The following is a 14,192-nucleotide window of genomic DNA, read 5'->3' as shown; positions in this document are numbered from 1 at the left end:
TCGCTTCAGCAGCCCGCCAGCTCTACTCCCCCCCCCTCACCCCGACGCCCAGGCGGGATGGCGGCCGCCACCACCGCGGCGCCGCCGCCGCTCTCCGGCGGAGCGGCCTCGGCGACGGGGCCGGCAGCCCCCGCGCACCTGCCCGCCTGGCCCGGGCGGCGCGGCTCCTTTAAGGGCGGGCGGGCGTCCGCTCCATACGCCGCTGGCGCCGGAGCCGGAAACGTCGTCGGCCGCGGCCCAGGCCCTGTGGAGCCCGAGCGCTGCGGCCCCGCCATGAGCCGGCCGCCGGCCCTGCAGGCGCAGACCTGCGGCCCCTGGGAGATGAAGGAGCGCCTCGGCACCGGCGGCTTCGGCAACGTCATCCGCTGGCACAACAAGGTAGGCGGCGGCCGGCTTCCCCCCCCTCACCACCAGCCTCGGCCCGGCCCGGGAGCCCGCGCTCAGCCGAGCCCGTGCTGTGTCCGCAGGAGACCGGCGAGCAGGTGGCTATCAAGCAGTGCCGGCAGGAGCTGAGCCCGCGCAACCGCGACCGCTGGGCGCTGGAGATACAGATCATGAAGAGGTGAGGCGGGCCGGACCCGGGCGGCGGCGATGATGCCGGACCTGGGCCGGGCCCGGCCCCGGTGCCCGCTCGCCGGCCGGGCCGGGCCGGGCAGAGTGGCCGCCGGGCGGGGTTGCGTCAGCGCGGGGGGGGGACACGGTCGAGCGGGGGCGGCCTTGGAGCGCGGATCTAACGGCTGCGCTGAGGTAAATGTTGGGAGAGGCCGTCGGCCGCTTGCCGCCTCTTCCGGGAGGCTGCCCGACCCGCTACGGGGGCAAGCGGGTAGAAGTAGGCGCTGAGGAAGACTCGGCGTTGAGTTTCGTCAGAGGCGTGGGTCTCCTCTGGCACTGCTGTCAGCCGCCTTCGGCGTTGCGACAGTTCCGCTGCCTGGCTGCTCTTTTGGCCTGGCTTGACGCCCGTGCTGGGTCATCCTTTGGGGGGTTGGATTGATTTTTGTAGGACGCGGTGGTCTGATCGCGGTTTGGGTCTCTTCTGGAGAGTGGCAACAGCCTGCGTCACGCTCCTTCGCGAGGCACCTTCCTGTAGCTCCTGGGCAGATTTGTGCGTGCGTGTTGAAGGACTGCACGTGAAATGCGAGGAGTTGGGATGAGTCTGGGTTCATGAAGGACGGATGAATTGCAGACCTTTAGCATTCACTAGTTCAGTTTCTAAAAGGATCGCTGTCCTTGTAGGACTTTGCGTGATGACCGTGAGCATGTGAAACTGCGTAGCTATTGCAGAACAGTCGTCTTTCAGGTGTTACCCTGGTTCCACTCATCATGTGTACTTGCCTCATTTCCCCTCCTCAGGCTGAACCATCCCAATGTGGTGGCTGCCCGTGATGTCCCTGAAGGGATGCAGAAGCTTGCGCCAAATGACTTGCCATTGCTGGCCATGGAGTACTGCCAAGGCGGAGACCTCCGCAAGGTGAGGTCCCTGGGATGGTGACCAAGGGCTGGATCAGCTTCTCAGCTGATTTTCTAGGGTATCTATTGAAGTTCCCTTGTAAAACTTCTGTTTTCACATCCTGATGCTTCCTAATTCTTGTCATGGCACCAACAGGTTTTGGTGGGTTGGTCCTTGATGTTACGTTCAGCTTTTGAAGACTTAAGTGCTTTCTGAAACTTTTTGTGTTTGTTTGGCTGCAAGTGACACTGTGAGGAGTTTGCAGATAGAGGATGAGGGCATGTGTGGGGGATGTGCAACAGGATGTGAGTATGGGCAAGACCATCACAGGGCAGGGTACCTCTGTGGGCTATACCCTTCCTGAAAGTGATTAACTCCTATCTGTCATAGGAAAAAACCCCACATGTTAATTCTAATCGTACTGTTTTTCTAACCTTTGCTGTAATCTTCTCATAGATAAAACCCAGAGCTTAGAGCTGAGATTTGAGCTGATACTGCCAGGCACAGGCGAAATGGCTATGAAGGGTGGAGCAAGTAGAAGGAAGAGAATGGGGGTGATGCTGACTTCTTTCACCCACTCTTTTCTCCTCCCATGTGGTTAGACCAAGGCCTGAAGCTGTAATTGCTGCTACCAGAGGTTACAATCCCATAGAGTTTTTAGCCTCTAGAGAATTTCATTGCTGTTACTGGAACTTCTTGCATCCATGAGAGTTTGTGGGACTGTGAGCCTCATACAGGAGGGAAAGACTATATTCTGTGTTGTTTTCTTGCAGTACCTGAATCAACTGGAGAATTGCTGTGGCTTGCGGGAAGAAGCTATTCTCATCTTGTTATCTGATATTGGTAAGTGGTAGCAGTACCTTCAGTTATCTGAACTACTGAAGCCCTTTCAGGGCTGCATCTGCTCTAAGGGTATGCAGCAGTGACCTTAATGACTCCATCTTAGACTGACCTTTGAAGAGTATACTTGTTTCCTGTCTTGCTCTGCCAGCCCTCCCTATGGGAGAGCCAACCTTTGATTTTTGTTTTTGAAAGTGTAGAGATGGATTTTCTTGCCCAGGAAAAATGCCACTCAGGATTTCCTGGAAGGTTCTAGATAGCTGAACGCTTGCCAAGTGACTCTGATTTATGATGCAAATCAGTCTCCACCCTCAGCTTAACAGCTGATCATCAGGACTTCAGTGTGTGTGTGATCAGTGGGTTTCCATTAGCATTTGGGCAACTGTGTGGAATTTTAGACAGTTCTGGTGCAAAGGACTTTTAGGGTGGAGTTTTTTGGTCAGGCTATCTTGTGATCTTACTGAGGTGCAGCTGAGACAAAACTGGACAGGTGCTAAGGCTTTAGAGAGAAGATATTGAAGAAGTGTGTTTGGGGCAGATGTATGCTTAGAAGGTGAGCTTGTGGCAAGAGCATAAATGTGTATTTGTCATCATTTTTGCTGCAGGTGTGACTCTTAGGCATTATCTCCTGTCCTTTGTGTTCCCAGAGCATTTGTATTCTGCTGCCTTATCCTTGTACTCCTTAGTGACCAGGAAATGATACTGAGTGCTGACCAGAGGCAATGGCAGATCATGGTTAGAATGAAGTTTATGTTCACATGCTTGTGTATGTATGGGAAGAGGGATGGACCCAAATTTTCAATGGTATGATCTGAACTGTAGCTGATAAGAAATATTTTTTACTATTGACATAACTTGTTTTCCTGATCACTTACAGTGCATGCCTAGTTGGTCTTTCTAGGGTTACTGTCCTTCAGGAGAAGGACAGTTATATTGCTGATAACTTCTGAAAGTCTAGCTGGATCATTCTGCACTGAACAAGAGAGCTCTGTCTGGGAATGCAGTCCTGTCAGAAGGGACACAGAATGTCAGAGAGCAGAAAAGTGAGTCCTTTTGGCTCAGGCCTGAGTCATGGCTGAAAAGCACAAAATGGAAATACTGCCAAGTTTTAATTTTCCTAGCACCATGATTTTTGCTTTTTATCCACAGGAGGGGAAATATATTAAGGTATTAACTTGAGCAAGTGTGAGAAAATAGAAGACATTTATTCTGCCTTTGTGTATTCTTAAGATGAGATTTTTGTCTTTCTAGTATAGGTGGAATTCATCAGTCTGCCAGTTTTGAGGTCTCAGTGGTTCTGAGCAGGGAAAGTATGTTGCATAGAAATTCACTATGAAGAATTTTGCAGGTGGAATGGGGAGAAGAACACCTTGTGGACAGGGCAGAGCGGCTTTTGGATTCTCTGTTGAGAGAGGTAAAGAAAAGCTGAGTATAGCCACTCAGTTGCCCAGCCAGGATGTTAGCACTGGTGAGTTATTCCATAGGCAATTAGGAGAAATTTCTGAACCGCTAGCCCTTGTCCTTATGGGAGATTTCAACTTCCCAGACATCAACTGGGAATATCATACTACTGTGACAAGCAGGTCTTGGAAATTCTTGAAGTTTGTGGGAGATAACTTCTTGTCACAAGTACTCAGCCAACTAGGAAAGATGCCATCCTAGACTTGTGATTTGTGAATAGAGAAGGACTTGTGGGAGATTTGATGGTAGGTCACGGCTGTCTTGGCCGTAGTGATCATGCAATCGTTGAGTTTAAAATTTTCAGTGTAATGAGAAAAAAAGGACAGCAGAATTGCCACCCTGGACTTCAAAAAGCAAACTTCAAGCTATTCAGGGAGCTATTTAGCAGAGTACCCTGTGAATCTGTTTTTGAGAGCTTAGGAGGAGTACATGAGTGGTGGTCAGTTTTTAAGAACCACCTTTTAGAAACACAGAAGCAGGCAATTCCAGTGTGTCGTAAGTCAAGGAAGCAGGGCAGAAGACAAGCTTGGCTGAACAGGGAACTCCTTGTGGAGCTCAAGAGGAAAAATAAATTGTGTGATCTCTGGAAGCAAGGTCAGGCTTCGCAGGAAGATTACAGAGCTGTGGTTAGTATATGCAGGGAGAAGACATGAAAGGCCAAAGCTCAATTAGATTTGAAACTGGCCAGTGTTGTGTCAGTCAACAAGAAAGGCTTTTTAAAGTCTGTTAATAAATAGCAAGAGAAGGTCTAAAGAAAACATTGGATTGATATTTGTTGAAGATGGTCACCTGACTAATAGGGATGAAGAAAAAGCGGAGGCATTCAATGCTTTTATTGCCACAGTCTTTAATAATACTGGTAGACCTTGGGCTACCTGGTCCCCTGAGTTGGAGGACCCTGAGTGTGGGAATAGTGACTTTCCATTTGTGGACACTGAAATTGTAAGGGACCAGCTGTGTTGGCTGAACGTTCACAGGTCCATGGGGCCTGATGGGATTCACCCCAGAGTACTGAAGGAGCTAGCAGATGTTATGGCAGGAGCCCTCTTGATCATCTACCAAAGGTCTTGGGAGTCTGGAGAGGTCCCTGCTGACTGGAAGCTAGGCAATGTTATTCCAATTTACAAGAAGGGCGTGAGGGAAGACCCAGAGAGCAAAATCTGTTTGTGTCCAGAAGTGTTTGGCACCAACTTTTCCTCTTGCACTTGATGTTTCATTGTCCATTTGATTGTACAAAGTTTGGCCCCCAAGCCATGCTCACAGTAGGTAGCAATGAATCCTTACTGAGCTCATGCTAGGTACTGTTAATTATACTCTTACAAGTGGCTTTTTCTGTGTCTCAGCTTCTGCTCTCAGGTACCTTCATGAGAACAGGATCATCCACAGAGACTTGAAACCAGAGAACATTGTGCTGCAACAAGGAGAGCAAAGGGTAAGCAGGAGCCAGGTGTGTCTGCCTGCACAGACAAGTAAGTGTAAGAGGAACATGCATGTGCTTCGTGCAGTTACAGTGGCCCCTCTGCAAGAGCACTCAACCCAGGATAACAGCTAGCTCAGATCTGTGTGTCAGATGAACAGTATTCTGTGTGCAGCTCAGATGAAAGGTTGTATTAGACTTCTGGTAACACCTGACATTTTGACTTCCAACTATTAAGGAAAGAACCAGACTGTACCGATTGACCAAAGATCTGAATTAGCTGGAGTAATGTCTCCAGCTCTGTGTGTATCAAGCCAATGACAACTTTACATACTTTGTGGTTTTAGGAATCTACAGGAGCCTCACATTTCCACTTCCATCTCTTCGGTGGCACCTTTCCTGCATACCTTGAAGAGCTGAACCTTTTCTTTCTCTGCTGTATGGTGTGCTTTTAACAGGACTTCTCTTTAGTGTTCTTATTCTCTGTTGTGTGTTTCAGTTAATACACAAAATCATTGACCTTGGTTATGCTAAGGAGTTGGATCAGGGTAGCCTATGCACATCCTTTGTTGGGACTCTACAGTACTTGGTAAGGAAGGAATTCAGCTAGAAGAGCAGCTACCACATTGCAGTGGGATAGAGTTAACTGTTATCAGGCTTTGGGCTGGGCTGAAGTACTTGTCCTGGTATTGGGTGCATTTGGGGTGCTGCAGCTAGCAAAGGTGACTGTTTTTTTGCTGACACTGGGTTTTCACAGTGTCTGCTAGCTGTGTCTGTTGTAAATAAGAAGCAGGAGTGCCAATAACCTCTGCTGTTCGCTCTGAGAGGATCTCGGAAGCTCGCGAGAGGCAGAGCGTTTGGCACTGTCTTTAATCTGTTGTACAAACGTTAATGAGCTCTTAAGGGATAGAGAGAGCTAAGAGATGGGTGGCTTTGTCTCATGTGCGTGTAAACTGTCTCAGGCTCCAGAGCTGCTGGAACAGCAGAAGTATACAGTGACGGTGGATTACTGGAGCTTTGGCACACTGGCCTTTGAGTGCATTACAGGCTTCCGACCATTCCTACCCAACTGGCAGCCGGTGCAATGGTGAGTGAGCTGGGGCCAGGTGATAAGAAGAGTGCATGCAATGCGACTGTTGTGTTTACAGGAAGCAGAAGTGTGGTCCCTTGATTCTTAGGGCAATATCCCTATGTTACTTGCCCTTATGGAGACCGACTCCCTTCACAGGAGTTTGACCTACCTGAGCAAGTTCAGTGTTCCTGATACTTGCTCTTTGGGATCAGGACTGACTCCTGCAGGGCAGGTAGTAGAAACCAAAGCAGCATCTGTGTTACATCTGTCAAGTGTAGCTTTAAGAGCCTACTAACATGCAGGCTGGGAAAGGCAGGTGATAATTTCACCATTGTACTTGCTTGAATTCATTAGGCATACAAAAGTGCGACAGAAGAGTGAGCTGGATATTGTCGTTTCAGAAGACTTATCTGGAGAAGTCAAATTTTCTAGCAGTTTACCCTGCCCAAACAATCTGAACAGGTGAGGACTACAAATCTGTTATGCTATGCCAGGGTAAAGTGTTTCTTCTGCAAAAGCACCAGGTTTATATTATATGCCTTACTATGTTAATCTGTGAATAAATTGAGTGCATGACACAAACAATGCTTGTGTCCCTTGTCAGACTTGTGTAGTTGTGAGTCTCTTATTTCTGCCTTCTAAACACTGCATTTGTGACTGGGGCAGGGTGCGGAGAAGTTGTTTGTCAGTCCTCCTGCAGAGACCAGGCCATATGGTGACTGCAAATGCACTTTTACCTCTTCTGATCCCCTTCTTGTTTTGGTCCTTCAGTGTTTTGGCTGGGAGGCTGGAGAAATGGCTGCAACTCATGTTAATGTGGCACCCACGGCAGAGAGGTACAGATCCTACGTATGGACCCAATGGGTGTTTCAAAGCTTTGGATGACATTTTGAACTTGAAGGTGAGCAATGGGTCCGTATTACCCTGAAAAGTTTTCCAGAGAGCAGTTGCCTGTTGTAGCCCATGGGAGAAGAGGCTTGCATCATAGATCTAGGAGGAGGAGCAGCACAGAATCTCATTTAGCTGCCTCCTAACAGTTAGTGACAGGTGCTTGCCTCTTGCTTATTTGAGGACAAATACTCCCTGAGCTTGTTGGGAGTGGCAAATAGCTTCTGTGTGTGCTTGGTTCCATATTCTGGTAGAGGATTCTGTGGCTGAAGCTGTTTAATTGCCATGTGGCCTCTCTTCCAGTTGATGGAGGACAAGGACTTTGGCATAATGTTATGAAGTAGCTGTGAAGTAACTTCTTGAGCCCTGCAAGTGCTTTGAACAGTTTATCAGTGGCCAATGTCTCAGTCTTGAGATCTCTGCTCAGACATGACCAATGTATCTTCAGCCCTTCTTATGTCACACTACTTTTCTTGTAGCTGCTTCATGTTTTGAACATGGTTACGGGAACTGTACACACCTACCCTGTGACAGAGGAGGAGACTCTGCAGTCTGTGAAAGCGAGGATCCAGTCAGATACAGGAATCCCAGAACAGGACCAGGAGCTACTGCAGGAAGCTGGACTTGCATTGTTTTCTCAGAAGTTGGCCACTAAACACATAGCTGATAGCAAGGTGAGTCTGAATACTCCCTTCCTTACTGTTGAGCGAATCAGCAGGCACTGCTCTCATTTTGGGAGCACAGCACTCCCTGCTATTCTGGCAGGCTTTTGTCATAGTAACCACACAGACCTAACAACCTTGCAGAATAGGCACCCTGTTGCCTTTGGTGTTCAGTCTTTGTTTGGCTGAGAAAGAACATTCTGTTTATGGTGTTACTGAGGCTTGCTTTTTCTGAGAACCTAGTTGGGTCTTTTGTCTTCTGCAGGTGAATGATACTGCAGCTGCAGACACAGACCTTCTCTTCCTCTTTGATAACCAGAAGGTTGCCTATGAGGCTCAGGTTGCCTTGCGTCCTCATCCGGAAAGTGTCGACTGCATCCGTAAGGACTTTCTCTAGTGTGAATGTGAGAGGTTGTCCGTGTTGAGAGGGCTGCCTGTGTTCTGTGGTCTGTTTCACGTGCAAAGAGTAGAGAGAACTGTTGCATATTGGGACCGAAGAAGCAGTAAAGTGGACTGGGAAGCAGTAAAATGGACTGGCATAGCATTCATTCAATTTGTCAAAATAACTGAGAAAAGGAAGTGTTTGATTTTTGATATACTGGGGAAGCTGCATAGAGGTTAGCCAACTGTAGGCTTTGCAAGAGGTAACATGCCCCTCAAAGGAATGATATTTTGGTCTGTTTTGTCATGTGATAACACTACTTTTAGGCTTCATGCTGATATGTACGTTTCCCTCCCCCCCCCGCTCTGTTTCCAGTTCAGGATCCAAAGAAGAATCTCCACTTTTTCCAGCTGCGGAAAGTGTGGGGTCAGATCTGGCACACAATCCGGATGCTGAAAGAGGACTGTAACCGGCTTCAGCAGGGGCAGCGAGCAGCCATGTACGGTGGCAGTTTCTCTAGAATATTTATCTCTGCCTTTTCTCCCTGGTGAAAGGGAAAGGACAGGAATGGGACCCTGTTGGAATGGGGAAGCCCATCAGTGGAGCCATTAACGATTAGTGAAAAGCTGAGTTCCATCCTCTGAGACAACTGCTTTTGTGCTCACTGATACACTCTGAAGTATCTACTTTTGATATAAGTGGAAGTCTGCATTTTTAGTTTGGGAGGGTAATAGGACCTTTCTTGTCCATGCAGGATGAATCTGTTGCGTTACAATAGTACCCTCTCGAAGATGAAGAATTCTATGGCCTCCCTTTCCCAGCAGCTGAAAGCAAAGCTGGACTTCTTTAAAACAAGCATCCAAATCGATCTGGAGAAGTATAAAGAGCAGATTGAATTTGGAATTAGTGAGTATAGCATCTGGCAAACAGAGGTCTTTTTATGCCTCTTATCCCCACAAAGTATCTACCTTTTCCTGTATGAACCTGAGAAAAGCAATCACTCTTCTTCCATTCCTGTAGCTTCTGAGAAGCTGCTCTTTGCCTGGAAAGAGATGGAGCAAGCTGTGGAACTTTGTGGGCGGGTATGTTTCTAAATCTAACTAGTTATCCTAAAGAAAAAGAGGCTTGTTTTTCTTTGCTTTTCCTCCCCCGCCCCCCCATCATTGTCCTCCCTTAAATATAAACTTCCTGTGTCTGGGCTGATTCCAGATGTCACACTGCCTTGGTTTGCACCATTTTTGTCCATTGCCAGTACTTCATGAAGCTTGCTGTGTTTGTAAGGCTTAGGGGAAAATGGGAGATCTTGGAGAATGCAAGGAGATTTTGCAGTGGTTGTGCTAGGATGTCCTGCTAACCCAGTCCTGGAGCCAGGATAGCTGAAAAGAGGATACGGAACATAGGTTAAACTGAATGGGAAGGCAAATGATTAGATGATTGAACACAAGAATTTTAAGCATCAGTCTTGAATCTTGAAAAGGCAACAATTTCCCATTCTTGGTGCACATTCTGTACCTGCTCCTAGTAAGGCATTCAGCCTTTTGACACAAGACAGTGTAAACCCTGTAAGTAAAGCCAAGGACCATTGCTCCCAGATGAGTGAAATGTGACTAGTTGGTGTCTTATTCTTCTCCAACACTTGGTCGTGTTCTATTGGGAGGAGGCAGAGGGCAGAATGGCTGTCTAACAAGTGGCAGCTTCTGCATGTAAATGAGGTCAAGTCAAAAGTAGAATTTGGGGTGCCAGGAGAGGATGTGGTTGTGTGCTGAGGGAAAAGGGGAAAAGCAGTGATGGATAGGATGAGAGAAGAGATATGGAATAGCAGTACATTTACTACAAAGTCTGACCCTTCAGTGGCTCTTTGTCGCAGGCTGAATTTTTATTAAAAAATTCTTGAAAGTTGTTTTACCCCAGAGCACCAAGCTAATTTCCTTGAATTGAAATTACTCATATTCTCATTTGTCTTTGTCCAAGACTGTGGTTTCCATCTTGCCGATGTGTTTAGAAATATGAATGAGAAAGGAAGAGCCAGTGTGAGTGGTAGTGTCTCTTAGTATGAAGCTATCCCATTGCTTATGTTCCGCCCTGCTTTCAGGAGGATGATGTGGATCAGCTAGTGAAGAGGATGATGGCCCTGCAGACAGACATTGTGGACCTGCAGAGAAGCCCACTAGGTCGTAAACAAGGAGGAACACTGGAGGATTTGTGAGTTGAACTACCTTGAACTTCAGATGCAGGACTATTGCGAGCTAAGCTTATTCACTACAGGACAATGAAAGTGCTACCCTTCAGCCCAAATTATGGGGGACTGGGAGGACTTTAAGACAGTTTTTGATTCCTTACCTGTCATAGGTCTGAAATGGCAGACTGGTATATAAAAGATTTGAGTTCTTGAACTACTTGTTCGTAATTTAGGTTCTAGAGAAGTCCTTTGTGTTCTGTGCCTTTTTCTTCTAGAGAAGAACAAGCCAGAGAGCTGTACCGGAGATTGAGAGAGAAGCCAAGAGGTAAAAGACATTTTTAGCTCAAGGTCAGCTTGCTTGGTGTGGATAGTAACTTTGGAGATGCAGCAAGAAGCACTGAGAAAACTTTCTCTGCATTCTAGGCCTGCCCGTATGCTAGCTGCACATGGACTCTACTGGACTTGCCTTTTTTTGGAGAGGGGAGTCAGGGAGTCAATTTTAAACTAGGCCAGCCTTGCTTTCTTGGTGCCTTCTGAGCTCTTCTTGAAACTCCTCTGGAGCTCTTCTCAGAGCAAGCTGTTGCTGCAAGCATATGCTGCTGCTTCTGTGTAGGAAGGATGAAAGACATATCTGTTCCTTTGAGCAGCTATACAGCCCCAAGGCATTAGACCCAACCTACCAACTCTGCTTTCCAATTCTCATCGTTTTGAAGAAGGTGGCGGCTAAAATCCAGTGCAGTTCATTCCACTCAAACTTGCATGCCCTGAACTTGGGATGTTTCAGGATTGAAGCAGCAGTGGAAACAAGCCACTAAGAATCTTCTCACCCTGTCCTATAAGCCTACCTTTCTGTGTAATATTCTTGACTCTCATTCCAGATCAGAGGACAAGCGGTGACAGCCAAGAAATAGTACGACTGCTCCTACAGGCAATCCAGACCTTTGAAAAAAAAGTCCGAGTCATTTATGCTCAGCTCAGGTGAGCTTTGTAGAGTCAGCTTCTGTTGAGAGTCGAGAGAAATCATTTTCTCTTTCAGCAAGAGGTTTTGTTCTAGAGGTTTAAAAACCAGTGTGTACAGCTAATGAGATCTGAGTGTTACAGGAAATAAGAAACTTCAGAAACATTCCCCTACTGCAGTTGCCCATGTGTGATCTGTGGTGTTTTGTTTTTTTTTAATAGTAAAACTGTAGTTTGCAAGCAGAAGGCACTGGAATTGTTCCCCAAAGTGGAGAAAGTGATGAATCTGATGAATGAAGATGAGGAAACGGTTGTTAGGCTTCAGGAGAAACGACAGAAAGAACTGTGGAACTTGCTGAAAATTGCTTGTGTAAGTAAAATAAGAACTTCACTTTAACCTGAAAATATGGTTTGTAGCACACGTTACTGAAATAATTAATAGTAAATTTAGTATGTCCTATGGTTCTTTTCTCTGTTATTTTCAATTAGTATTAAAGCCAAGTTCCAGGCTGTCTCATACTCCTGGCTGCTGGAAATTAGTGGAAATAATTGCAGTCTGAATCTTCTGTGTTTTCTTCAGAGTAAAGTACGTGGTCCTGTTACTGGCAGTCCAGAGAGCATGAACACGTCACGTCTTGGTAGCCCTGGTCAGCTGCTGCTGCAGGTACCTTCTGGAACCTACAATTTATCAGAATCTGTCAGGAAAAGGTGAGGCAAAGTCTGGAGTTCTGTAGCTGCTACTGCTAGCACTACAAAGCCTGGGGCTCCTGCTTTGTGAAATAATAACACACAGGCTTTCTCACATTTTATGCTTTGTGTTCAGCTTCCATTGTCAGCACTCCTACCTACCTAGCAGCTGGACTTCCTGGGGCTTGTGAATCTTCCTTATGAAAAACAGGGAATAATGTATAGCTTCACTTGCCCCTGCCTCCATGATAAAGGGTTTGTTTTATCTGGAATGGTTGGGCTCACTTGAAGTACACTGCCAACAGGAGTTGTTGGAGCATTGTTATGATAGTAGCTGAGCTATATCATAAAGGAGACACTGCTATAACCAAGCACCTGTAGTTCTGGCTTGCTTAAATGAACTGGGTCACCAGTTGGAATGACAGACTTGGTTTGTTTATTTGTATCCTTTAGTACATAGGCTGTTCTTCAACTTTTTTCTCTAGCAACAGTGACTTCACATAGTAAGAACCCAACTCCAACTTGGAACATGCTTCCTTTCCCCTGTCCCAGTAAATCTGGGGATGCCACTGACTTTCCCAGTTGCAGTATGGATTACTAGCTTAGCTGACTGGTAAAGGTTAATATTCTTCAGTGCTCTGCAGCATACCTCCTAGAAATATTTCTTAAAGGTAGAGTCAGCATCTCTTTAAACAAAACTGCCATGGAAAATAATTGTGTCGTAATTGTCCCTTTCAGTGAGGAGCTACTGCTGGAATCACAGAAACTCTGTAGCCAACTAGAAAATGTGATGCATGACACAATGAAGGATCAGGAGCAGAGCTTCATGGTAACATATTTGATATTTTATAAAGGGACTGGGGAAGCTCATGGCTTCAAACTTCTGCTTGTGTAACTTTGCCACCAGTAAGTAATGTGGCTAATAGAAATCTGCATATTACTCTCTTGGACAAGGAGAGAGTAGGAGTTGTAGGAGATACAAAACACTCATTCCCTGACTTGAACTGCTGGCTGACATGTTCCCTGCTCGCTGAGAATGGGTGCCGGGCGCTGGGGACTTAAGTTGTGCTGAACAATAAAGGACAGGGGAAGGTGGTTGGCTGTTCTACAAAAATACTGCAAAATTGCACTCTTAAAATTGGGATGATCTTGTGGTGGCAATACATTGGTGGGCAGGGATGCTTATTTAATGAAGCAGAATATTGAAAAGATAGTAAAATATTAGAGAAAATAACAGTAGGTTAGGGGTTTCCTTTATGGCAGTTGTATGGTTCATCATAAAACTACATTGACCAACTTGTTCACAGTAAAATTTTTAAATCTTTTAAATTGCTTCCCCTTTACTCGAGAAATCTCAACTGCCAGCTAGCATTGAACTTTGTAGTTTTAACTGTTTATTCTTCAGGCTTTAGATTGGAGCTGGCTGCAGCTTCAGGTAGAAGAAACAAACAGTCCAGAACAAACACAGATGTAAAATCACTTCGGTTGCCTCTGAAGACATGCTGCTTCAGGAAGCCAACTGTGAAAAGCTGCTGCCTTGGAGAAGGGAAGTTCAAGAGCCTCCTTCTACTGTCACCTACTGCTTATGTGATACAGATGGCCTAGCTTTTAGTATCCACCTTCTGGACACTTTTTTTCACAAAGATACAGTAGGAAATGCCTGTTCTAACTGCTTGGAAAAAGTTCTTAATCGTGCCTTAAGACAGCAGATATTCTTATTCTCTGTCCTGATGTATCTTCCCTTAGGCATCACATGTGGTTGTTTTGCTGCCTTTTAGGCTTTTTAATGAACAATGGACAACGCATGCAATCAGCTTGCACAGTCACTGATAGATGTCACCTTCCTCATGTACTTGAACTGTGAACTTAATTTCTTAACTTTGCTGATTTGCACTTTTTTCCTTAAGTGTAACGGTTGTACCTACCTAATACTTGTTTCCTATATGGGAACGAAATTATCTAAAACATGTAAACTTTTGGTTTGCTCTTTTTGATACCCTCAATAACATTTTAATGAAAAAGCTGCTTTCACTGTGCAGGTCTCTAAAACACGAGAGATGTAAGGATGTTATCCTAGAGACCGCAGACAAGGAAATCTTCAGTGTACACATATAGTTTAACAAAGCAGTTGCAGATTATCTATTAACCATGCTTGAAGTTGCACCAAAAAAAACCCCAAAACCCCACAGCGGGGTGAGAG

The 14,192-nt window shown here is 46.2% G+C and overlaps 1 protein-coding gene across 2 annotated transcripts; it reads left to right on the top strand.

Annotated features, from left to right (window-relative positions):
- The first annotated feature begins 200 nt into the window (after positions 1-200).
- Positions 201-13,970, top strand: IKBKB (inhibitor of nuclear factor kappa B kinase subunit beta). Of its 2 annotated transcripts, XM_069800856.1 has the most exons (21): positions 203-378; positions 468-562; positions 1,351-1,468; positions 2,221-2,290; positions 5,092-5,180; positions 5,665-5,754; positions 6,128-6,252; positions 6,592-6,699; positions 7,009-7,138; positions 7,605-7,799; positions 8,053-8,167; positions 8,545-8,668; positions 8,924-9,075; positions 9,190-9,251; positions 10,262-10,371; positions 10,624-10,673; positions 11,227-11,326; positions 11,528-11,675; positions 11,886-12,013; positions 12,731-12,821; positions 13,398-13,970. In XM_069800856.1, the coding sequence occupies exons 1-21, from the start codon at positions 274-276 to the stop codon at positions 13,464-13,466; spliced, it is 2,274 nt and encodes a 757-aa protein (XP_069656957.1). In that variant the 5' UTR covers positions 203-273; the 3' UTR covers positions 13,467-13,970. The 2 variants fall into 2 exon arrangements, with proteins under 2 accessions (XP_069656958.1, XP_069656957.1); XM_069800857.1 differs by lacking the exon at positions 13,398-13,970 and having other exon boundaries at positions 201-378; positions 11,886-11,969.
- Positions 13,971-14,192: the final 222 nt, after the last annotated feature.

Source organism: Haliaeetus albicilla, chromosome 13 (assembly GCF_947461875.1).
Source record: "Haliaeetus albicilla chromosome 13, bHalAlb1.1, whole genome shotgun sequence".
In the NCBI taxonomy this organism is placed as follows: Eukaryota; Metazoa; Chordata; class Aves; order Accipitriformes; family Accipitridae; genus Haliaeetus; species Haliaeetus albicilla.
Note: the sequence above shows the minus strand (reverse complement) of the source record. Positions and strands in the feature narration are given on the sequence as shown.